Genomic DNA, 25,848 nt, shown 5'->3' with positions numbered 1-25,848 from the left:
AGTAAATAATCTTAACCAAGTTATAGTATATGTCACAAGGGTTCCGTACATATTAGAACGCCGAAATCTGAGTTATAATGAAGAAATTATGACCCGTCGAAGTTTTACGACAAAACCAGCACGACACCGCGTAACGTGAAAAGTGAATTTTTGATAAATTAATTTTTATCCTTAGCGATCTAAATGAAAGTCGTAGTATACGTTAACTCGAGAACGTGCATAAAAAGAACGTCAAAATCTGACTTCGTATGAGGAAGTTATGTTTTTCTAAGATTTCGCATAGCAGTATACAGCCCAAAAATCGGATTTTAGATTGAGCGGTTTTTAGCCAAAACAAACTAAATGAGAATTGAATATCTCATTAATAGGAGTTCAACGATAAAAATACAGTCGAAAACAAAAGTCCGTATGTAAAAGTTATGAATTTTACACGGTCGTTAATAGTGTAATCTTCTCATACTGTTAAATTTAAAATTGGTCGAGAATTAGCTGATGGAGTAAAAAGGAGAGTTGTATATCTTGTCAATACCTACGCGTAGATATAAAGAACGTCGAAAACGGAGCTCGTATGCGAAATTTACGAAATTTAGAAGTCGGAAGGATGCTGCTGCGAAGTGGGTGACGTGGCGTGATCTGAGCCATTGTTTTTGATGGGTTTTGAGCATTCTAACACTCCTATGGTGTACATGCAACCCTAGAAACCTTGGATCTATGTTTGACTAAGATACATGCAAATAATTATTTTTTCCAAGATTCTTATCCTAACTAGCATGGCATGGGATACTTGAATCAAATAAAACTAGTAGAATTACTTACCTTGTAGTAGTAGTTGATTGCTTGGAGTTTGAGAGCCTAGCACCAATAATGTGGATGCCTCAAATGGAAGTCACAAATCACCTCAAACTTGGAAACTTGAGAGAATAGTCACAAACTTCTTGAAATCGGCCCTCTTGGTTTACACACATCAACTAGTGCAATTTCAAGAACCAAAGCCTCCTTTATATAGTGTGGTGGATTAGGGTTACATCCATGTAAACCCTAATACCCATGTCTTTTCATTTCCATGAGATCCATGGGTTAAAGCTCCATGGAGTATCCATGGACTTTCCATGCAAGCCTAGCCCATTCCAAATAAGCATTAGCCCACACTATATAAATACAAGAGCCCATATTTAATTAGTCATACTTTTGATCTCTAAATTAATTCTAAATTAATTATAGATCAACACTAATTAAATAATATGATTTTATATTAATATATTAGAACTTATAATATATTAATAAATCATAGCTTATACTATTCTCAAAAGATTATTCGTAAATTGTTCGGGTGAAGTGCAACCCAAATGGACCATGCCGGGTCGGGTCAAGTACATACCAAATATAGTTATGGACTTAGACACTATATCCAACAGTCTCCCACTTGGATAAGTCTCATAACTATAGTTGCAAGTATGACTTCAGGAACCGATCAGCAATCGTAGCTCTTTAAACTCTGTTGAACTATGAAGCGCCATTTTAGATAAGTGATCATATAATCATCTGTTCTAGATATCAGTCAGACAAATACATGGAACATGGTCTTGCTTATTGTCCAGCATTTGTTTCCCGATTTCTGATTTGTTTGACATAGAACTTAACTGAACACATCAATTTAGTTCTGACCGGGCTCGGTACATAGGTCAAAACAAAATCATCGAGGGGCCCAGATATCACTTCTAATCCTAGAAGGAACAGATAAACTTCGACTCATATGTTTGCTCTACTACTTGTTGAACTACACACAAAGGCACGGTTTATAACATCGAGTTACCAATGCGTTTTCGTGCAATCAATGCATAACCAACTCATAGGCAACAAATCATATCTCTAGGTTTGAAGACTTATATGATATTACCGTCTCACGATCACTCGAGATAAATTCCATGAAGTGATACAAGTGAGCGTGGGTTGAATCCAATACTCATAACTTATGAGCACTCATGAGTGATGTAGCCCCGCTTTTTCTAACATCTTAGACCTCTACAAACCAACCCATGACAGTCTTGATTCATATCTACTTCCAACATATGACCGACTGTGGAGAGTTTGAATAATATGATATAAATCATAACATAATTATTCTGGAAGTCAAAACATGCAAAAAGAAATAATAGTAAACGATTGACAAGAGATAGCAACACTTTACTCATAAATAACAGCTTTTATTTATCATCAAATGTCAATTACATTTTACAAATTTCAAGATTATCTAACTACTAAAACTAATATCATCCTTCAGCCCTATGCTCCGAGCATGCTGGAGATGCTTAGCCCGAGTCAGTCCCTTCGTGAGGGGGTCTGCTGGGTTCTCATCCGATGATACCCTCTTTGCCACGAGGATTCCTTCTTCTATTCGATGTCTGATGAAGTGATATTTTCTGTCAATGTGTCTGGATCTCCCATGATCTCTTGGTTCCTTGGCTAAGGCAACCGCACTATTGCTGTCACAGAAAATCTCCATTGGCTCCTTTATAGCTGGTACAACTCCAAGGTCTCCGATGAAGTTCTTTAGCCATATAGCCTCCTTTGCTGCCTCGCTTGCTGCTATATACTCTGATTCACAAGTGGAATCAGCCACTGTCTCCTGCTTGGAACTTTCCCAAGTAATTGCCCCTCCGTTTAGAGTAAAGACCCAGCCCGACTGAGACCGGAAATTATCCCTGTCAGTCTGAAAGCTAGCATCACTGTACCCTACAACTCTCAAGTCCTCAGTGCCACCGAGGGTAAGGACCCAGTCCTTAGTCCTCCGTAGGTACTTGAGGATATTCTTTACCGCAGTCCAGTGTGCCTTGCCAGGGTTCCCCTGATACCTGCTAACCATGCTCAAAGCAAAGGCTACATCAGGTCGAGTACACGTCATAGCATACATGATCGATCCTACAGCTGAAACATAAGGTATTCAACTCATTTCTGCTATCTCAGCCTCAGTACTAGGGCTTTGTGTCTTACTCAATCTGGCGTTACTCTGGATGGGTAACTCTCTTTTCTTGGAGTTATGCATGTTGAACCTTTTCAACACTTTGTCCACATAGGTGCTTTGACTAAGTCCAATTAGTCTTTTACTCCTGTTTCTCAAAATCCTTATCCCTAGGATATAGGCAGCTTCTCCAAGGTCCTTCATAGCGAAACACTTCCCAAGCCAGGACTTTACTTCCTGCACGGTTGGGATGTCATTTCCTATGAGTAGTATGTCATCCACATACAGTACCAAAAAGCTGACTATACTCCCACTAGCCTTGATATAGACACAAGATTCATCTTCACTCCTTGAAAAGCCAAATTCTTTGACTTTCTCATCAAAGCAAAGATTCCATCTGCGAGGTGCCTGTTTCAATCCATAAATGGATTTCTCGAGCTTACACACTCTATTGGGGTACTCTGTACTGACAAAACCCTCTGGCTGAACCATGTAAACATCTTCAGCCAACTTTCCATTAAGGAAAGCGGTTTTGACATCCATCTGCCATATTTCATAATCATGAAATGCAGCAATGGCTAACAGAACCCTAATAGACTTAATCTTGGCCACTGGTGAAGAGGTCTCATCATAATCAACTCCCGGAGTTTGAGAATAACCCTTTGTAACCAGTCGTGCCTTATAAGTGTGTACATTACCATCTATGTCGGTCTTCTTCTTGAAGATCCATTTGCACCCAACTATCTTACGATCAGGTACATTTTCAACCAAGTTCCAAACTTGATTGTCATACATGGACTGTATCTCGCTATCCATAGCCTCTTTCCATTTAGCAGCCTCAGGGCCTGCCATGGCTTCCGTGTAGCTGTTAGGCTCATCCAGATTTACCAGTGTGTTATCACTGATAAGTGTCTCACCTTCTGCAGTAATATGAAAACCATAATAATGCTCAGGTGCATTCCTAACTCTGGTGGAACGCCACAGAGGTATAGATTCTTCAGTCGGCTCAACAGGAGTTTCCTCCTCAGGTTGAGGGCTAGGGTTTGAGGTTCCTTCACCACTTTACTCTTGAATTTCCTAAAGGTCAATTTGCCTCCCACTGTCTCCTTGGCTCATGAATTCTCTCTCTCGAAAGAATCCTCTTCTTGCTACAAAGACCACATTATCACTGGGTCTGTAGAAGATGTAACCAAAGGATTTCTGTGGGTAGCCGATGAAAATACACCTTTCGCTTTGGGGTTCGAGCTTATCGTGAGTCTCGCGTCGCACGAAAGCCTCGCAACCCTAAATCTTGATATGGTCTAGATTGGGAACTTTTCCAGTCCACGCCTCGTGAGGTGTTTTGGCAACCTTCTTTGTAGGGACTAGATTAAGGATATGGGCGGCAGTCTCTAAGGCATACCCCCAAAATGAGATTGGTAGCGAAGCTCGACTCATCATGGAACGAACCATGTCCAACAAGGTCCGATTGCGCCTCTCAGCTACACCATTCAACTGTGGTGTCCTAGGAGGTGTCAATTGTGAGACAATCCCACATTCCTTAAGATAGTCAAGGAACTCAGTACTAAGATACTCACCACCACGATCGGATCGAAGCAACTTAATGTTCCTGCCCAACTGATTCTCCACTTCTTGCTTAAACTCTTTGAATTTCTCAAAGGTTTCTGACTTATGCTTGATTAGGTAGACATATCCATATCTACTAAAATGATCAGTAAAAGTCACATAGAACCGATTAGCATCTCTTGTGGCGGTTCTGAAGGGTCCACACACATCTGTGTGTATGAGGTCCAATAAACCTTCACCCCTAGCACAAGTGCCAGTAAAAGGTGACTTTGTCATTTTACCAAGCAAACAAGATTCACAACTATCATCTGACTTTAGGTCAAATGACTCCAAGACTCCATCCTTTTGGAGTTGGCCTATGTGTTTCTTGCTTACATGTCCAAGACGACAATGCCATAAGGATGCTTTATCTAAGCAAGTGGAAGAGTTAATACACAATACATTATTTCCTAGATTATCTACAACAAATACAGTTTCATACACGCCATCACAAGGTAATGCTTTAAAATAAAGAACATTATTAAAGAAAGCATCAATACTACCATTATTATTATCAAAATAAAAGGTAAAACCTTGTCTATACAATGCATGAAAGGAAATAACATTTCTTGCCATTTCTGGCGAATAATAACATTTATTCAAATCTAATGTAAACCCACTATTTAGCACTAAGGAATAAACTCCTATCTTGGTGACAGGTGAAGCTTTCCTGTTTCCCATGATCAAGTTTATCTTTCCCTGCTCCACATTCTCACTTCTTTTTAGTCCCTGCAAATCACAACATATGTGAATACCACAACCTGTATCAAGGACCCAAGACTTAGAATGAGGTGAGTTATTAGACAATATAGTGTATATACCTGCATGGTTGGGTTTTACTTTCTCATCCTTCAAATCTTGTTGGTACTTTGGGCAGTTTCGCTTCCAGTGCGACTTTTCATGGCAATAGAAGCATTCAGCCTCATTAGGGTTAGCAGAAGGAGTGACAAAACCTTTCTTGGTTTTGCTTGAAGAGGAGCCTTCAAGGGTCTTACCCTTGGTACCCTTAGAAGGGTTCTTTCTCTTCTTCCCTTTGCCATGACCGATTGCCAAGACATTGACCGCAGTTGGAGTAGGAGTAGGAGTAGTAACAACCGACTTACCCTTTAGACCACTTTCGACAGTCTTCAAGAGTCCTTGAAGTTTGCTGAGGGTGACTTCTTCCTTGTTCATGTGATATGTCATGCGGAATTGATCATAACACGATGTCAAGGAGTGCAAAATGATGTCTATTGCTAACTCCTCAGGGAAGTTCACATTCAGCTTCAGTAAAAAAGTCCACATACCTTTGCATTTTCTGCATGTGGCCCGTGATGGGTTCACCATCCTTCATTCGGGTTGTTATCATGGAGGAGATTATTTCATATCGCTCTTGACGAGCACTTTGATGGTAGCGGTCCATCAAGTCCTGGTGCATCTCAAAAGGATAATAGTCATCATAGGACTTTTGGAGCTCGGCTGTCATGGTGGCCATCATGATGCATGCCACTTTTGTAGCATCTCTTTCATGTACCTCATATTCAGCAAGCTCTTCAGGAGTAGCAGTTGGTTCGGGTACCTTCAGCTCCTTGTCGAGAACATATTCTTTGTTCTCATACCGAGTGACCATCCTGATGTTTCTGATCCAATCTGTAAAGTTGGACCCATCAAAGATGACTCTCCCACAAAGATTCATGAGAGAGAAGGAGCTAGTAGGGTTTGAGCCATAAACATTGTTATTGGAAGACATCTGAAGAGAAGAGGGAATAGATTAGATTAGATATAGAGATAGTCATTAACAAAACACCCAAATGTAATATTAAGGCTAGGACCCAACACAATATTTTATAACTTAGAAGAGGGATGCCGTAATCTAAGCTATAAGATATTTGAAGGTAGGTGAATGACGATTCACCAATTTCCACCATGAAAAATGAAATATTTAATTAGATTTTAATTGGTTTAGAAACTCCTAGATTCTTTGAGATTCATTGAACTTTCTTCAATGGCATGTTTCAATCTCGAGTGTGCCCTTCAAGTTTTGTGACTGGGATGCCGAGGATCACAAAACAAGGTGTGAAGTAACCATGCAAATTACTTGGTACCCTTAATGTATTACCCCTCAATCGATGTGCCGGTTAACCACACACGCTCCATCGATACTATGATAAACATTAAGTCACCCTTTACCTACCTTGTTAAGTTCAAGTTAGTGTGCCGGTTAACCACACACGCTCCACTAACGACTTAAACAGAGTGTAAAGTGTAATTTCATGGATTAGCACCTTATTCACATTTTCCTAAAATAACTAAGATTGGGAATTCAATAAAGTTTAGTTACTTTAGTATTATCATTATACTTTTAATGAGAATTTATAAGTCCTTGTCCTACCTGTTCGGCTAACGACCCTCCACCGATCAAGGAAGCGGTGGGTGAGAGTGGACACCCATTAAGTTGCCATTTTATAGGCAACAACCTTATACCCCCCTTATAGACTGGCTTCGTGAATGAGGCGTACTAGCGGTAAGACGACTTGATCTTATACATATATAAATATTATTAAACTTATAATATTATAAAGTATAAGGGTTGAATTTTAACTTTTAAAATTCTAGGGGTTGGAACTAAAGTTTTTAATATGACTTTACATGTTCCAAAACTTGAGGGCAAGTTTTGTAAACTTTCAAAACTTTTCATTTCTCATAACTTATGATTTAATGGTTATTAAAAATGAAGACTCTTCATTTTTTGTAACCTATGTGTTCTTTTAATGGTTATTTATAAATGTGACTTTTGGTTATCCATAACTTAAGAACTAGTTATAGACTCCATTAAAACACATAAAGATCAAGAATTAATCTAATCAATTATTAGCACATAATTTCTATGATCTTCTAAACTCATATGTTTATGAATGTTCATATCAAAAATTTCAAGAATCGTAAGTACATATACAAAACTTGAAATTTTGATACGAGCTTTTGAACAAAACTTCGATTTTCAATTTTTTTTTTTTTTTTTTTTTTTTGCATCAAGTATCAAATAAACAAACCAGTCTCTGATACCACTGATGGGCTTTGAGCATTCTAACACTCCTATGGTGTACATGCAACCCTAGAAACCTTGGATCTATGTTTGACTAAGATACATGCAAATAATTATTTTTTCCAAGGTTCTTATCCTAACTAGCATGGCATGGGATACTTGAATCAAATAAAACTAGTAGAATTACTTACCTTGTAGTAGTAGTTGATTGCTTGGAGTTTGAGAGCCTAGCACTAATAATGTGGATGCCTCAAATGGAAGTCACAAATCACCACAAACTTGGAAACTTGAGAGAATAGTCACAAACTTCTTGAAATCGGCCCTCTTGGTTTACACACATCAACTAGTGCAATTTCAAGAACCAAAGCCTCCTTTATATAGTGTGGTGGATTAGGGTTACATCCATGTAAACCCTAATACCCATGTCTTTTCATTTCCATGAGATCCATGGGTTAAAGCTCCATGGAGTATCCATGGACTTTCCATGCAATGAAGAATGAAATAAAAATGAGTACTTGTTCTAATAAGAGAGGATTGTCCATTGATCCTCAACAAAGCGATCTCCATACTCTCTCTGGTGAGAAGTAGCACTGTTTTGAGCATGATGGAAAAACTCACTATCCTGAAATAAAGAAAGCAACATTCTTTAGTCTTAAAGGCTGAAATATATCGAAACCATGCCAAGAAATTGGAACAATAATGGCACTTACAGTAGAGATGCACTAAAGGGTAAAATCGTCAAATTACAAAATAGGCATAATGACACAGCTATGCTTGTCTTAAAGCCTGAAATATATCAGAAAACCATGCCAAGAAACTGAAACAATAATGGCACTTACAGTAGAGATGCACTAAAGGGTAAAATCGTCAAATTACAAAATAGGCATAATGACACAACTATGATTGTTTGTATGAATACGCATAATTTTGTAAATTTCATTCTGAAAATTAGAAAAATGCAAACAGTATACATAAATTGTTTGTTATATGTAGAGATGCACTAAAGGGTAAAATCGTCAAATTTCAAAATTGTTGGAGGTTCTCAGCCATCTCTTCTATTGTTTGAATTTCTCTTTTGTTATGACTAATATCCGCTAATATATAGGTAAGAAAAATTCAATTTTTTGGTGTTTGGGTGTGGTTAAAGACATTCTTGGAATGAAAAAATATTACCCATCCAAACTGTTCCAGCTGAGACAAAAAGCCCTTCTTCCTTAAAAACAGGAAGAGACTCACCAGTAAGCATAGACTCATCCACAACACTTCTTCCAACAATAACTTTCCCCTGAACACAAGAATGTGGCATCCCATCCAAGCTCAGTGTTAAGAAGTGAGATCTAGAAGATGGAGAATGTATTAGTAGTATAAAACATGTAATGATGTGATGATGAAAAATTGATAAAAATAGGATGTCCATGAATGAGAAGCTTACAACACTTATCATAAAAGCAGCAATGGATCCAAATCCAACAAGCGAGTTCATATTTGGAGAGCCCTTAAAGAATGCCTTTAGACCATCATAAAGCAAACCTGAGAAAAGTTTCATTGGATATAAATCATATGATCAGATGGATTATTGACAGAATTTCAAAATTGTTTCTTCAGGTATGAATTAAAATTTAAAACCAACCTCTACTGTATCCCAACAAAGCACCAATAGCTAAACTGCCTTTGAAATAGGAATTGTGAAAGAATATTCTTGGAATGGGATGCCATCTCTTCTATTGTTGTAATTTCTCTTTTGTTATGATTAATTATCCGCTAATATATAGGTAAGAAAAATTCATTTTTTTGGTGTTTGGGTGTGGTTTTAACTTTAATATTGGACTTATTTCTTAGATGTAACTGATCACATAGAGATCATATGTATTATACTTAAAATTGAAATCCTAAATATACAATTATACAAATGTCATATAATTTGGAAGGTATATCAACTACAGTAACTGTTTTATTTACTCATATATTATCCCGTGATTTATTTTGCATCAAATTATGTATAAATTTTCGCAAATTCAAAATTCAAATATTTAAACAAATACTCAAATTTCAAAATTCGAACCAAAAACATATCTACCTGATTGTGTTTCCGCTCTTAAAGAATTTCAAGGCATTCCTTTGAACAACTTCAGTTTTCGCTAATATCTTCAAATACAACATTTCTGGAGAAATAAAATCAGGTAAGATTTCTTTGACAAAATGTATTTTCTCTTAAAAAAACTAAGATTAACAATCAATTGATCTTCTCTCACCTCCGATCGTGATTTCTTCAACCGCCAAAGCTGCGTTTTTTCAGTCTCTGAGTTCGACATCGGCTATTACTGTATGTAAACTTCTCTTCACTTCAAATTTCTAATCGGTTGTGTAGTAGTATATTTCTTCATCGATTTAGATGGAGAAACTTTGACACCGTTTCATATTTTCATCGGTGGTTCTGGAGATATGTATGTAATCGATTCTAGGTCTGGTTTGTTTTACATCGTTTCTTTTACAGACAAAGGGGAAAGGGGGAAATATTGGGATGCCGACAAATGTTAAGTGAAAATAATTTTTTTGATAAATAAAAAATGTTGAATATGCTAAAAAATGATTAAAATGTTTTTTTATTTGTTTCTCATTTTCTCAAATTAAATATTTACATAATTTTCATTACTATATTTCCCCGATTAATATAGGCAATGTATGTAAATTAACTAATAACCTATAAAAAAAAAATTTATACGTCGTATCTATTAATTTGCTTATATTTATATATATCATTATACAATATTAACTATTATTATTAATTTATACATAAAAAAATGTCTTCATTTATAAATAAAACATCTTTTATATATATATATATATATATATATATATATATATATATATATATATATAACTAACTCATTACCCATTATGATTTAGAACTACCATTTGTTTTCTATTTTATTATTAATCAATTTTTTAATTGAAGTTTATACGTATTACATAAGTTACTAATCATCTGTAATGGGTATTTTCAAATTATTAATTTTTTTAACGTTATTTTTTTATTATATATCAAACAAGAACATGGATGCCACATACGCTAGAGAAAGAAGAAAAAAAAGAAAGTTATACTTGGATAATAAGAAATCCAAGAAAAACTATACCGCGTAATCGTCTCAACATATACCTATTGCACATGTTATTCCTTTTAGCGAATATGGTAATTTCTTACTTTGTTTTACATATGTAATATGTTTTATTTATTTATTTTTAATGTGTTCTTCATAATTATTTTAAAAATAAATAAACGTTTATAAAATATAATATATTGAACTTTATATAACTAAACGTCGTTAAATTATTTACTATTATTTTACAGGTTCAATTAACACTACATACTCTACTAACGCTAAAAAGAGGAGAAAAATTAGAAAGTTATATTTGGATAATAAAAAATCCAAAATAACTTCTAATACATCTACGCATCAAAAATATTCTATTACACGTGTTTCTAACATGTCAAATAACGGTATTCTTATTCATTCTTTTTACAATTATTTTTTAACTATATAAAATATATCAAAATTTTGTATTATTAAATTTATTCTCTTTTTAAAAATTAATATTATTTGTTTTATTACTAACTATTTTTTTCTCATTACATAACAGATGTCTACAATCGTCGTCGTCATTTAGTATCTATAGATAACTACAGAAACGTTACATCAGATAAGGAAAACGAAAAGTCAGTCAAATCATTTGTATATCAACATACAACTATTCATTCTCCTTCTACAAATATAAATGTTAGAACTCCCTTATCTAACATTTCAAATGGTATGCATTTGTTTATAGACAAATTCTAAAACATATGTTTCGTATTTATATAATTTATAAAAATTCCTAACGTTATAATTAATATTTTTATTTTCTCAGGAAATTATATTTTCAATAATAACATTCAAACACCGTTATCTATTAACAATGATAATTCGGTGTTTGATATTGGCATGACATCCACCGGTCGTTCAACCATCATTCAAAAATCTTCATCAATCAAGTTACCAAGATGAAAGCATCAATTAAAAAGGAAGGCTACACATATATGTGCTATACCTATGTTTGACTTGACATTAGATGAAGATATTAATGATGCCCATATTATTGAAGATGTTTTCCGCGGTACTTCGATAGGTGATCATAATTATATAAAATTTAATATTATTTATTTTTTATTCTTTATTTATATTCATGAATTTTTATTATTTATGGAATTCAACAGATTACTTGGATCATGGAGACCAGATTGTTATATGCCAGATGTGTCATGCAAAACTATGGACAGATGAATCGGTTAGAGGGAAACAAAAAAGGAATACATCTTATTCCTTATGTTGTGGTTACGGCAAAGTTGAGCTACCACCTTTAAAAGAAGCACCGTCATTACAAAAATCTTTACCGTTCCGTAGATTCTAAAAGCAAATACTTCATGAAGAACATTCGACGTTACAATTCAATGTTTTCATTTACATCAATGGGAGGCAAAGTTGATTCATCTATCAACACAGGCAACGCACCATAAATATTCAGACTTAGCGGTCAAAATTATCATAGTATGGGAAGTCTTCTACCTACAGGTGGATCAAGCCCAAAATTCTGTCAGTTATACATATATGATACGGAGAACGAGATTTCAAATAGATCGACAAGTATTGGGTATATTTTTACAATCAACTTCAATAAATATTTTCACTTCATTTAATTTTATTTACTAACAATAATTATTTTTTTATAATATTTTCAGTGGATCAACAAACGCTTCTACATCAAGTTCAAGACCATATGATCTCCCGATTATAGAATTTTTGAAGGTTATGTTAGATTCAAACAATGCGTTGGTGAAGTCTTATCGGATGGTAAGAGACAGTCTTCATGAAAATCGTGGCTCTAATTTGAAGTTAAGACTAATCGGAAAAAGAGAACAAGATGGAAGGACGTATAACTTACCAACTTCTTCTGAGGTAGCCGCTTTAATTGTTGGTGATATTCATAATTCAATTGAAAAAAGAGACATCATTGTTGAAACCTCATCGGGATTACTAAAGTGTATCAGTGAATTACATCCTTCTTACCTTGCTCTACAGTATCCATTACTATTTCCATATGGCGATGATGGTTACAGAGTTGACATCCTTCATAGAGGTATTACATCTTCAAGTAACAGCAAGCGCCCGACATGTACGATGAGAGAATTTTTCGCTTATAGAATTCAAGATAGAGATCAATCATTCTCACTAATTCTTAATGCAAAAAGGTTGTTCCAACAATTTTTAGTTGATGGTTATACCATGATTGAAAGTGAGCGATTATTTTTCATACGTAAGCAACAAAAAATTCTTAGATGTGAGACTTATGAGAATCTGCGTGATCACCAAGCACATGGGAGTACAAATATTTCGGACGTTGGGCAACGTGTGATCTTACCTTCTTCATTTACCGGTGGTGCACGTTATATGATGCAAAACTATTTGGATGCCATGTCGCTATGTAAATGGTTTGGATATCCAGATTTTTTCATAACCTTTACGTGTAATTCAAAATGGCAAGAAGTTCAAAGGTTTCTTAAAGACACTCCACTTCATCCAGAAGATAGACCGGATATATTATGTAGGTTATTTAAGATTAAGTTGGATGCATTTTTTAAAGATTTAAGGGAAAATGAAGTTTTTGGCAAGGTTCAAGCAGGTATTTACAATTATACTTATATATATATATATATATATATATATATATATATATATATATATATATATATATATATATGTATATATTCTTTAGTTGCTAACTTGTGTCATAATTTTTGTATTTTTATATGCAGTGGTTTACACAATTGAATTTCAAAAAAGAGGCCTGCTTCATAGTCATATATGTCTGTTTATGCATTCTGACTGCAAGCTTCCTACAGTTGACTATATCGATCCACTTATTTCTGCTGAGATTCCAAATATTGATGAAGATCGAGAATTATATTCACTTGTCAAGGAGTTCATGATTCACGGTCCATGTGGAGCTGAAAATTTCAATTGCCCATGCATGGTAGACGGAAAGTGTTCTAAAAACTTTCCAAAGCAATTCTGTAATCATACTTCAGTTGATCCAGATGGGTTTCCCTTATATAGGAGAAGAAATGATGGAAATTTTGTCGAAAAATCTGGTGTTCAGTTAGATAACAGAAACGTTGTTCCATACAACAAATATCTGTTAAAACGATACCAGGCACACATCAATGTTGAATGGTGTAATCAAGGATCTTCTATAAAATATTTATTTAAATATATAAACAAGGGTCCTGATAGAGCGACTTTTGCTATGGTGCAAAGCAATAATGATTCTGATAAGAACGATGCAGTCGATGAAATCAAAGAATACTATGATTGTAGATATATATCTGCATGTGAAGCATCGTGGCGGATTTTTAAATATGATGTTCATTATAGGCATCTTGCTGTGATTAGACTACCTTTTCATTTGCCTGGTCAACAACAAGTTGTATATGAGGCAGACGATGATATTGAAGATGTTCTTGACCGGCCTTTAGTTGCTTCTTCAATGTTCATATCTTGGATGAAGTGTAATGAGATCAATAAAGAAGCACGAAAGCTTACATATGTTGAATTTCCTACCAAGTTTGTTTGGAAACCTAAACTTCAAAGTTGGCAGCCAAGGATAGTTGGATATTCTATTGGTACAATTCACTCCATTTCACCTAAGCTTGGCGAAGCATATTTTTTAAGAATTCTTTTAAATAAAGTGAAAGGTCCAAAATCCTTCGAAGAAATTCGCACAGTCAATGGTGAAATATGTTCTTCTTTTAAAGATGCATGCTATAATCTGGGTCTTTTGGATGATGACAAAGAATACATCGAAGCAATTAAGGAAGCAAGTCTTTCTGGATCTAGTTTTTATCTACGTTTCTTATTTGCTACGATGTTATTGTCCAACAGTTTGTCTAAACCAGAGATTGTATGGGAAAACACATGTGAATACTTGTCAGATGGAATTCTTTATACTCAACAAAAGAGATTAAAGTCTCCAGGTATTGTATGTTTATTACATTATTATTAAAACTGTATCATATAAATTTCCAATATGCACTCAATTACATTTTATGTCCCACTTAATCTCTTTTTTAGTATGTTGTAAGTAATATAGTATTGTTCGTACAAGTTTATCACTAAACGAAGATCAAATTAAAAACTTGACTTTGTTTGAGATAGAACAAATTTTACTCCGAAACAATTCCAGTCTCAAGGACTATAGAAGGATGCCTTACCCAAATGCTGATTTGGTTTCATCTTCAAACAATCGTTTGATAGCCGAGGAGCTAGATTATGACATACCAAATTTGAAGAATGAGTTTGATCGCCTCTTTGTTTCATTAACCGACGAGCAACGCAACTTTTTCTTGATATAATGGCTAAGGTTAAAAATAATAAGGGAGGTGTATTCTTTATTTATGGTTATGGTGGAATGGGTAAGACATTTCTATGGAAGACAATTTCTGCAGCAATTAGATCCCAAGGAGAGATTGTTTTAAACATTGCTTCAAGTGGGATTGCTTCATTATTATTGATTGGAGGCAGGACAACACACTCTCGGTTTATAATTCCCATAAATCTTACCGAGGATTCTTTTTGTAGAATAAATCCAAAGAGTGACCTTGCGAGTTTAGTAAGAAAAGCCTCATTGATCATTTGGGATGAAGCACCTATGGTACACAAGCATGCATTTGAAGCTTTAGATCGAACTTTGAAGGATATATTAAGATTTGTTGATCATACAAACTCAAATATTCCATTTGGAGGGAAAGTGGTTGTTTTTGGAGGTGATTTCAGACAAATTCTACCTGTTGTTCCGGGTGGCAGTAGACAAAACATTGTTAATGCTTCTTTAAGTTCTTCGTATTTATGGCAACAATGCAAAGTCCATAAATTAACAAAAAACATGAGGTTAACTGTTGGAAGCGATTTATCTGCTGTTCATCGAATAACGGGTTTTTCAAACTGGCTTTTGGACATAGGAGAAGGTAATTTTGGTGGTCCGAATGATGGTGAAACAACTGTTGATATTCCAGAAGACATTCTCATTAATGATCTATGTGATCCTATTGGTTCATTAATCAATTTTGTATATCCTTCCATTCTTGAAAACTTCAACATTGCAGGTTATTTTCAAGAAAGAGCAATACTTGCTCCCAAGAATGAAGTTGTCCAAGAAATAAATGATCGGTTGCTAAAATTGATTCCAGGAGAGCAAAAAGAATATTTAAGTTCAGATAGCCTTTGCCAATCTGAGTTTGTCCATGATCAGTTTGATGCAAATTTATACTCACTTGATGTTTTAAATGGTCTTAAAATCTCAGGTATGCCAAACCATAATCTCATTTTAAAAGTCGGTGTTCCAGTTATGTTATTGAGAAACATTGATCAGAAAAATGGCTTATGCAATGGCACTAGACTACATGTCATATCTTTGGGCAAACGAGTTATCGAGGCAGTTATCATATCTGGAAGTAATATTGGAAACCGGACTTTCATTCCAAGAATGTCTTTTACTCCTACTGAAAACAAGATCCCGTTCAAATTCCAAAGAAGACAATTTCCATTGGCTGTATGTTTTGTAATGACAATTAACAAGAGCCAAGGACAGTCTTTATCTAAGGTTGGATTGTTTCTCAAGGATCCTGTTTTTACACATGGCCAATTGTATGTTGCTTTATCCAGAGTTCAAAGTAGAGAGGGATTAAAATTGTTAATTTTAGATAACCATGGTAGACTATCAAATAAAACATTAAATGTCGTGTATAAAGAAGTTTTTAGAAATTTATAAAAACTTTGTACAACTTTATTATTTATATCAATTTATGTTTATGTTTTATTTAAATTTATAATGCATTATACAAAATGATAACTTTCTAACATATCTACAAATACAAATTGCTGTTTTGATATTCAAACCATTATAACTTCTTAATCTCAGCCAATCATTATATCACTATGAAATTTTAGACAAAACATTGCTCAATAATTAAGTTATAAGTTAATTGAATTATTTTTAAATTTCTTTCCTGTGGTGTCCACGGGTTATAACCTAGTTACTAAATAAACAAAACCCATCCCTAGAACTCAACCCACCCCACAACCCTCCTCTTTCCCCCATTTTCCTCTCCTTCCTATTTTATTATCTCACGTATCTTTTCCTCCTTCCAAATCCAGACCAATGATGCTTCCAAATTGAGATCAACGATAGTTAGAATAAGAGTGGTTCGACGATCGGCTATGTGATAGGGAACATATGGGTGGTTTTTGTGGAAGCTGTGGTGGTTTTAGGTGAAGTTTTTCTATTTTTCCAGTGAAGCAGGTGACTTAAATAAGGGTGACTTAAATAAGGGTAGTTCAAGTTTTCTGTGGAGATGGTGTTCGACAATGGGTATTCTGATGTGATTCACGGTGCTTGAAGGGTGGCTTCGATGGTAAGTTCGACGGAAACATGTGATGACAGGTGGTGGTTTTCTTAACTGGAGAAGGTGGTATCGGTTATGGTGGTTAGTGTTTCACGATGGTTTTTGTGGTGTGGGGTGGTAGGTTGAGATGATGATGGGGTGTGAAGGTGATAGTGGCTGGTGTTCTCGGCTAGGATGATGAGTGTGGTTTATGGTGTTTTTGAGGTTCGGTGTTTAAGGTTGAAGTCCGATGTCATGGTATGTGGTGCTAGTAAATGGTGGTGGAAGATGGTGAGTGTTAGTTGTGAAGAAGTTGGTGCGATATGGGTGTCCTTAGTTTGATGGCAATGGTGGAGGTTTACATTTCATTTATTCATTGTTTATCAAATGTAACAAATTGTTGGCAGCACTCCGGGTTGATTTCAACAATTTTTTGGTTGAAGTTTTAATTTTTATAGATTTTATTTCATCATGTCTTCTTGTTGATGGTTGTTGTATTTGCCGGAGGTGGTGGTGGTTGTCGGGTTTGTGTGCGATTTGTGTAGATTAGTGGTCTCATTAAATAAAGATAAAAAGGAACAACAAAGAAATACATAAATGATAAAATTAATTAAAAAAAGATATTAATAAGGGCATAATAGTCTTTTTAGGTGATATAGGGACCAAGAGCGCAACAAAAGCATACTATAGGGACGATCCGAGTTAGTAAGAAAATAAATAAATTATGGACTAAGCTTGTAAATTACCCCCAACCACATGAACCATTCGTGTAATTTACTCTAGAAAATGTATCATTTAGACATTAAAATTGTCTTCATCACTATAAAAACACTAATATAGATATTTTGAAGAGAGTATATGGTTTTTTTTTAAACAAGATACTCGTATTCCATTGAAAAATGATGATTGTATTTATAACAATGGGGTATCCCGTGCTTTGCGGCGGGCGAAAGTGATCATATATATAACAAAGTTGCAAGAAATGACAATGTACTTTACCTACTTTTACCAATATGGGCAATATATTTCAATTTATACCCATAATAGTAATGTATTTTACGATTGAAAACCAATAACCATTTATCTGCATTCCAATAATGCCTACAAAGTACGTTGCTATCTCCTACAAATGGCCCAGAAAACCAGTAACCGATAAGCTAGTTCCCATGCATTGAACAATAAATTATTGTAATCAAATGGATTTTTTTAAATCTGTAATTAATTTCAAATAGTGCATTTATCAAATTATCATTAAATATACCAACATATGTAGTTTTTCCACCTCCATTAACACCAACAATCATGATGACTCTAACTTTCTTAACAACATAAACATTACGAGTAATAATCATTAAAAACTCTAAACATATGAGTTTAAAGAAACACATAAGATCCTGTGACGATCATGAATACAACAAACCTGAATCCAAGTTTGAACCTTTATTTATTTATTTATTTTAGTATACAATACAATGTTCTTTAAAGCATCCTACATAAAAGACATGAGCGAAAAATTACTCTAAATACTAAATTTTACCAAAATATTTTCAAAATTAAACTTCATGTTCATAACACTTGCCTTTATTTCAGTTCCTGATTTAAATCTTCCAACAAATATATCATCCCGCAAGCTCTTAACAATCTTTATTGTTTCATTTATTTTCCATCTCCAGCTGCCTGTTCATATGGCGTCACGTTATCCCAAACTTCAAGAGATGTTATTTTATCAACATGTTGCTTAACCAAATCAGCAAAACGCAACAATATTCAAGATCTTTCCTGGGAATATACAATTTTCATTAGTTATTATAAAAATTATGAAAAAGAATGAATAAGTAATTAAACAGGAAGCTTACATAAGTTGTCATTCGAGGCCAGGGAGCTTCAACAAATAGTTTCCTTCCTGCAGACAGTGTACAATTAACAGCTTCTATATAGTTTTCAACAACCTTGGCAATCGTTTTTGATACATTACTAATTGATATGTAAAGTATCATATGAAACTAATAATATGAGTTAATAAATTTAGTAGAAATTTGAAAGTTTCTTACTTGATATCGTTTTTGATCCGTTACTAATTGATCTGTAAAGTATCATGTAGTTGGGTTATCAGAATTCCAATTTTATAAGTCAATATCTTTGATAAAAGATATTTATTCAAATGAATAAGATATATATATATATATATATATATATATATATATATATATATATATATATATATATATATATATATTAAGCTACCATGTTTTCTGTAATCGAATATCTAAATCCAGTTTGTAGGAAATCATAGGGTAGCCTATTCACCATCTTTTACTTTTGACTTTGCTGAAATAATAGGAATAAATGAAATTAGGGTTCTTTACCTTAAGCAATTCTAGAGCTTCGCTCAATCATTGCAAAGATACATCGAATCGATGTTGGACGAAGGCGGTCGTAAAACCAAAATTCACAATGAATATGGTTTATAAACTCGTTGATTTTAGAGATGTCAAGCGCTTCAAACTAAGCACGTTAACTTGCACGACCACCGTCTCCAGCACAAAGCAATCGACAAAAAGGGTTCATCTTTAAAGAAGGTAGTGTGACTCAAGTTGAGTAAAAAATTGAAAGCCACGGTGGAGGCATGAAGAAGAAGACCCATCACCCATATGATTGAGTTGACATACCTAAAGACTATGTGATGAATGATGTGAAAATCTAGTTTGAAGCGTGATTTACCTCTTCGTCTTCATTGGAATAAGGTGATGAAGGATACAAGGACCAAAAACGACAAACTTCAAATGTAAGCTACCAGCCGATGAGGCGATGAACCGTAGCTGACTCAGCCGGTTATTGTTCATAAGCCTGATAAAGTAATAATAGTATATATGATATTACAAAAATAATAGTACTAACATATGTTATGGTATACAAGTCATACTATCGTTTTGTGTTTTTGTTGCCAACTAGCAATCGTAAATCACACGGTCTTTCACTCTTTTGCACGCTTTATTTTGATTTTTGATATTTAATAAACACGATTACACGGTAACTTTATTTAATAAATAAGATAACATAAATACGAGACGAAAATTGAGTTATATATATTAGCAAATTATCGTATAATTCAATATATCACGTTCACGTCTAATTAACAATGATTGATAAATTAACAATCTCGTATTTTCTCTCACAGACCCTCATTTTCTGCAGGGAAATAATCCACCCAAAAATTAAAATTAAAAAGTCTAAAAAACTGCCAATTTATTAATTTCTCGATCAATCAGGAAACAGAAATAAAACATTCTCACTTGACAAAATTCATCCGCTATCTCCACTTCATTTCCATTTGCTGTTTCTCTGTAATTTTCTTCAAGTTTTCTCTAATATTGCCACCAAATCTATCTTCGTCTTCAAGTCTTCTTCAACTGGGTATTGCCTTTAATCTTTTTAATTTCACTTTCCAATCATCTCTTTCTTTCTTTTTCTACTGATTTGGTTCAGTGGGTTGCTGTTAAAAAGATTCACACACATTTGTAATCGTCAAGCTTCCTTTCGCAGTGCTTGATTTTGTTTTAAGGAAGATTCTTTCTTTCAAGATTCACACAAATTTATGTTTTCTCCAAATTATTTGATTCTTCTTCTGGGGTTAAAAGTGACTTCTCGGGAATTTCTGTTTTGATTCGAGTTAGAGAGGAGATAGAGAGAGAAAATGAAACGATTGGTTTCATTTCAACTTATATGTGTTTGTTTGGGACTGTTTCTTGCTACTAGTGATGCTGTTCTACCAACAGAAGGTACGTAACTTTCATTCTTTCATTTGATTTGTAGTTTCTCATAGATCTTGAATGGTTTTAGAAGGTATTTGTAATCTTTATCGGATATATTATGAGCAATGTGGGTTGCATTTCAAAAAATAGTTAGCGGAAGATCATGATTTTGTAGGGTTTATCCCAAGAACCCCTAATTTATACATTTTATTTTTATTTTTATTTGCAGTTCATGCTCTGACAGTGTTCAAAGAAGCTATATTTGATGACCCATTATTGGTTTTGTCAAACTGGAATGGCTTAGATTCAGATCCTTGTAATTGGGTTGGTGTTTACTGTTCTGATGATCATGTTAGAAAAGTGTAAGTGATTTTATCTCTTCGATTCCTATCTGGAAATGATATATGTAATGATGCTAATTCAATGGTTTTTCAATTTGATTGTGCAGAAACATTTCTGGGTTTTCCATAAAGGGATTCATAGCCGAAGAGCTGTTTCAGCTCTCATTCTTGCACGAACTGTATGTTTATCTTACCTTCAAGAACATAATAAAAGATCAAGATTTTCATCAAGAAATGGTCATACTTGCAGGATATTACATGGCAACAATCTCATCGGTTCAATACCCAAAGAAATTGGAACGCTGAAGCACTTGAAAATCTTAGATTTGGGGATGAACCAGCTATCTGGACCGATCCCAAATCAAATCGGCGATCTTGTTAGCGTTATCAAAATGTGAGTTTCATCATTTCGAGAAATAAAATCCAACGATTTTTCTTACTTGTGAAGCTAATTTTCATTTGTTAGAAACTTACAATCCAACGCATTGACTGGAAAAATGCCTTCGGAGCTTGGTAATCTTAAGTACCTTCAAGAGCTTCGATTGGACAGAAATAAACTGGAAGGAACTGTTCCTGGTGCTAATTCTACAGATTTTGCTTCAACCATGAGAGGAATGTAAGTTTAAAACGCTCCAATTGATTTTTATTGCATCTACATTGTCCAGAAATGTCGTTGCTAAATATGAATCGACTGTTTCAGGTATGCTTCAAATACAAACGCCCTAGGATTCTGTCTAGCAACTCCTTTAAAAATTGCGGATTTCTCATACAACTACCTTGTTGGAAGCGTTCCTAAATGCTTGGAATATCTTCCAAAGTACCTTTCTTTCTTCTTCATCGTCATCTTTTCTGTGTTGTTCTTTTTAATCTCATTTTCTTTCGTTCTTCCATAACAGGGCCAGCTTTCAGGGGAACTGCATAAAGTATAAAGGCATCACAACACGGGCTCCTGAACAATGCGGTTTTACTTCAACAGCTAGCCCCCGTAAGCCAGAAGGCATGAAACATCGTCCTGAAGTTGACCACAAACACAAACACAAACCTCATCCTTCAAAACTCACGTGGCTTTTAGCTCTTGAAGTAGTGACTGGAGTGATAGCGGGGTTGATCTTCCTTGTAGCCCTTCTCATGGCTCTTCACAGGTGTAAAGAGAAACCATTGAGCATCATTCCATGGAAAAAACCTGGAACTGACAAAGACTGTATGACAATCATTGTTGGTAAGAAACCAAAACTTCATTTTTCTATGATGTTCGTATAAAGAAAAAAAAAATCAACCTTTTCTTTTCTGGATATACAGATACTGATATGCTAAAGGATGTTAGGAGATATAGTCGACACGAACTTGAATTTGCTTGTGAAGATTTTAGCAACATTATTGGGTCCTCATCGGATAGTATAGTTTACAAAGGAACCATGAAAGGTGGCCCTGAAATCGCAGTCATATCCCTTTCTAATCAGGAAGAAAACTGGACCAGCTACCTTGAGCTTTATTTTCAGAAAGAGGTAAAACTGGGAAATCTTTGTTTTTCATATATGTTTTCAAGATTCGATCTTTTGCTCAAGTTTTATCGATATCAATCAGGTGGCAGATTTGGCAAGGCTAAATCACCAACACATCGGGAAACTGCTGGGGTATTGTATTGAAGGTATTCCGTTTACAAGAATGTTAGTCTTTGAATACGCGTCAAACGGGACATTGTCTGAACACCTACACTGTAAGTCTCTGATTCCTTTTAGGGTTTAGGGTTTATGATAGAGAAATATGATTGAATGCTTTTGTTTCTGTAGACGAACAAGGGTGTCAACTAAGTTGGACACGAAGAATGACGATTGTTATAGGAATCGCAAAAGGTCTAAAGTATCTTCACACGGAAATTGATCCTCCATTTACTATATCGGAGTTGAACTCTAGCGCAGTATATCTCACAGATGATTTTTCACCAAAGGTAACACTTCAAACCTTTTTTTTTTTTTGCAATTTATCCCATTGGGGATTTTGTAGTTACATCTTCGTTTTGTTGATGCTTGTAGCTAGTAGATTTTGAGAGTTGGAAAACGATTCTTACAAGATCAGAGAACAACTCTCGTCCTATCAGCAGTGAAGGGGCTATGTGTGTTCAACCGTGTTCATTAGAAGCACGCCATTTGGATATCCAGGGTAACATCTTTGCATTCGGTGTTCTTCTGTTGGAAATCATTAGCGGACGCCCTCCAATCTCAAAAGACAAGGGATTCCTGGTAGACTGGGTATGAAATCATCATATAGCAAAATGATCAGAGTAGTTTCTGAGTTTTTTTTTTGTTTCTTGATTCAATGAATGGATCAGTGATGTTTTTGACATTGGTAACAGGCGAAAGATTATCTTGAAGATCCAGAGAAGATGGCATCAGTTGTGGATCCTGCATTGAAGCATCTTAGAGAGGAAGATCTTGAAGCGATACGTGAGGTGGTGACTATTTGCATTCATGTAAGGCCTAGAGATAAAGTAACAATGCAAGAAGTGTGTGCGATGTTGGAAAGGAAACTTGACATATCGGGTTCATCAGAGCTCATGGCATCATCGTTAGCCTGGGCTGAGCTTGCACTTTCGTCTTGACCCGACTCCTATAAACCTAACATACTGTAAATCCTAGTCCTGATGATCATTATATACCAACCATCTTATTAGCATTGGATTAAAGCTTTTTGATTTCTACATCTTTTGATGAGGAGTTGTAAATTTTGGCTTCATAAAAGTGCACAAGGTGAATTTCATAATGGCAAAATATTTTTTTTAACCAATTTAGGGTTTTTGATTTGGAAGAAAATAACTTTTAGCAAAATATAATTTGGTTTAAGATATCATGTTCTCAAGATGAGATAGATACAATTTTTATGACATATGTGTTCATAAGATGATAACAAAGAAAGTAAATTCGGTGTGCATCGGATTTGAACCGCCGTAATCGAAATATAATAAATGGTGGGACTGAAAACAGAAAAGCATCTAACCAAACATATATGGGTTAGGTTTATTTTTTTTGAATGAAGGTTAGGTTTATTAGAACCGGTTTAATTGCAAACCGAATAGTAAACCAAATTTATACTTGGTTTTATTTGATTTATAAGCTATAATCCAATATATCAAATGCCCTATGTACATTATACTTGGGTTTTATTTCACTCAATAACAATAAGTCAACTAATTATAGTTCACAAATAGAATTAAGCATCTAATCTACTATTCATAAAGTAACTTAATAATGTAAATACAAGTCTAAAATATCATAAAATTAGAACAAAAATAAAAAAATTAGGTTATAAAAAGACCTATTTGGAGAAGAGTGAAGACAAATGAGAAGATGTCACTTGTTGACTTGTTCTTTGTTGAAATGAATTGAATATTTAATGCTGTGTGGTTGGATCGTACAAAAGTAACCGGGGGTAATATCATTTGACGGCAATAATGGAAGAGGTATCCGATGTTGCCTTCCCTCCTTGAGGTTGAAGGTCCAAGTCCCGTTGTGGACATATGTGGATTAATTTAGATATTGTTTAATATATTTACCGTTAAAAAAAATAAAAATAAATAAATAATGGAAGAGGAGACAGGAGAGACAAAGAGGCAAGTATGTTTTTTGTTTTGTTTCTTTTATTTATTTATTTTTTGTGGAATGGTCAAATCAAACAAAGAAGATGTTGGACTTAGGTTAGATAACTGACTTTTTTTTTAATTATCTATTTTACTTCAACAATTGACCATAAGGTTAGAGGGAGTGGAACATGACATCTATTTTACTTCAACAATTGACCATAAGGTTAGAGGGAGTGGAACATGACATCTAATGCTGTCATGTCATCTTTAAAGCCACAAATTCTTACCATGTCAATTTTGCCACATAATATGAATGATACGCCATTTTGAGGAGATAAGTCAACATAATAAAAAAAATTAATAAAAGAGAAAAAAAGGAAAAGAAAAAAGAAATAAACACACTCACATGCACCTCCTCTTTTTTCTCTTTCTCATAACACTAAAATGTCATTTTAATTTACCATTATGCCATGCCACCTTTGAGGGTTATTAGAGATGCTCGAAACCCGAATCCGAGCCGATCCGATGCGGATTCGCTTACGTCATCAAAAATCCGATCCGGTTCCAACCAAAATCCGAATCCGATTTGAAACCGGTTTAAACCGATTTTAGTGGGTTTTAAGCGGGTTTTAAGGCGGATTTGGATCTAGTTTTTAGCAAATTCGGTTTACGATCTGGTATCAAATCCGATTTGAAAAGTAGGATTACGCTCCGATTGAAAATCCGATTTTAAATCCGATCCGATCCGGTTTGGTCAAAACCGGTTTTGACCCAATCCGGTTTTGAATAGTGAAACCGGTTTTTGTGTGCATCTCTATTGGAATGTCAAACAAATGCCGAGTGTTTTTGTCATTCACTCCTTCAAGCCTAAGATGAATCCATTGTGGCATTAAGACGCAGCGTCGTATACTTGTGAGAGTGTAACGCCCCATTTTTGGTATGTGATTTAAACAAAGTAATTTTCATTTTCTAAAAGGGTACTCGACGAGTCTTTAGCCCGACTCGTCGAGTGGAGACGGGATTTGCACGCGTTTTAAGTTGGCGACTCGACGAGTCGATATTCCCGGACTCGGCGAGTCTGCCAGTCTGGATGAAACCCTAATTTCAAGGGTTTACC

At 34.7% G+C, this 25,848-nt stretch overlaps 3 protein-coding genes and 1 long non-coding RNA gene across 4 annotated transcripts; 3 read left to right on the top strand and 1 right to left on the bottom strand.

Moving 5' to 3' along the window:
- Positions 1–8,103: 8,103 nt before the first annotated feature.
- On the bottom strand, positions 8,104–10,043 carry LOC145162216 (uncharacterized). The gene is made up of 4 exons (XR_013738964.1): positions 9,842–10,043; positions 9,667–9,751; positions 8,763–8,926; positions 8,104–8,211 (listed from the first exon to the last, which is right to left on the bottom strand). It is a non-coding gene; the product is annotated as an uncharacterized LOC145162216 (long non-coding RNA).
- Positions 10,044–11,677: 1,634 nt separating this feature from the next.
- Positions 11,678–15,033, top strand: LOC145163307 (uncharacterized). Its single transcript, XM_079082145.1, has 5 exons — positions 11,678–11,741; positions 11,842–11,998; positions 12,364–13,304; positions 13,438–14,655; positions 14,837–15,033. Exons 1-5 carry the CDS (start codon positions 11,678–11,680, stop codon positions 15,031–15,033), a joined length of 2,577 nt encoding a protein of 858 aa, XP_078938271.1.
- On the top strand, positions 15,033–17,606 carry LOC145163306 (uncharacterized). The gene is made up of 2 exons (XM_079082144.1): positions 15,033–16,229; positions 17,520–17,606. The coding sequence occupies exons 1-2, from the start codon at positions 15,033–15,035 to the stop codon at positions 17,604–17,606; spliced, it is 1,284 nt and encodes a 427-aa protein (XP_078938270.1).
- A 2,707-nt stretch (positions 17,607–20,313) lies between these two features.
- LOC145165238 (putative LRR receptor-like serine/threonine-protein kinase At1g63430) lies at positions 20,314–23,938 on the top strand. Its single transcript, XM_079083942.1, has 12 exons — positions 20,314–20,840; positions 21,043–21,175; positions 21,262–21,333; positions 21,405–21,548; positions 21,621–21,770; positions 21,855–21,971; positions 22,051–22,373; positions 22,454–22,659; positions 22,739–22,871; positions 22,945–23,102; positions 23,188–23,403; positions 23,508–23,938. Exons 1-12 carry the CDS (start codon positions 20,756–20,758, stop codon positions 23,751–23,753), a joined length of 1,983 nt encoding a protein of 660 aa, XP_078940068.1. The 5' UTR covers positions 20,314–20,755; the 3' UTR covers positions 23,754–23,938.
- The last annotated feature ends 1,910 nt before the right edge of the window (positions 23,939–25,848 follow it).

This window comes from Lactuca virosa, chromosome 3 (genome assembly GCF_052849685.1).
Source record: "Lactuca virosa cultivar CGN04683 chromosome 3, Lactuca_virosa_CGN04683_v6, whole genome shotgun sequence".
Taxonomy (NCBI): domain Eukaryota; kingdom Viridiplantae; phylum Streptophyta; class Magnoliopsida; order Asterales; family Asteraceae; genus Lactuca; species Lactuca virosa.
This window is presented reverse-complemented; position numbering and strand designations above follow the sequence as displayed.

Bases quoted from the DNA above. Each gene is read 5' to 3' on its own strand.
- LOC145165238 (XM_079083942.1), top strand. From the start codon at position 20,756: ATGAAACGATTGGTTTCATTTCAACTTATATGTGTTTGTTTGGGACTG. The intron at 20,841-21,042 runs GTACGTAACTTT...TTTTATTTGCAG, and splicing joins TGCTGTTCTACCAACAGAAG to TTCATGCTCTGACAGTGTTC. The intron at 23,404-23,507 runs GTATGAAATCAT...CATTGGTAACAG, and splicing joins AGGGATTCCTGGTAGACTGG to GCGAAAGATTATCTTGAAGA.
- LOC145163307 (XM_079082145.1), top strand. From the start codon at position 11,678: ATGTTTGACTTGACATTAGATGAAGATATTAATGATGCCCATATTATT. The intron at 11,742-11,841 runs GTACTTCGATAG...GGAATTCAACAG, and splicing joins TATTGAAGATGTTTTCCGCG to ATTACTTGGATCATGGAGAC. The intron at 13,305-13,437 runs GTATTTACAATT...TTTTATATGCAG, and splicing joins TTTTGGCAAGGTTCAAGCAG to TGGTTTACACAATTGAATTT.
- LOC145163306 (XM_079082144.1), top strand. From the start codon at position 15,033: ATGGCTAAGGTTAAAAATAATAAGGGAGGTGTATTCTTTATTTATGGT. The intron at 16,230-17,519 runs GTATGTTTTGTA...TAATTTTTATAG, and splicing joins GAAGACAATTTCCATTGGCT to ATTTTATTTCATCATGTCTT.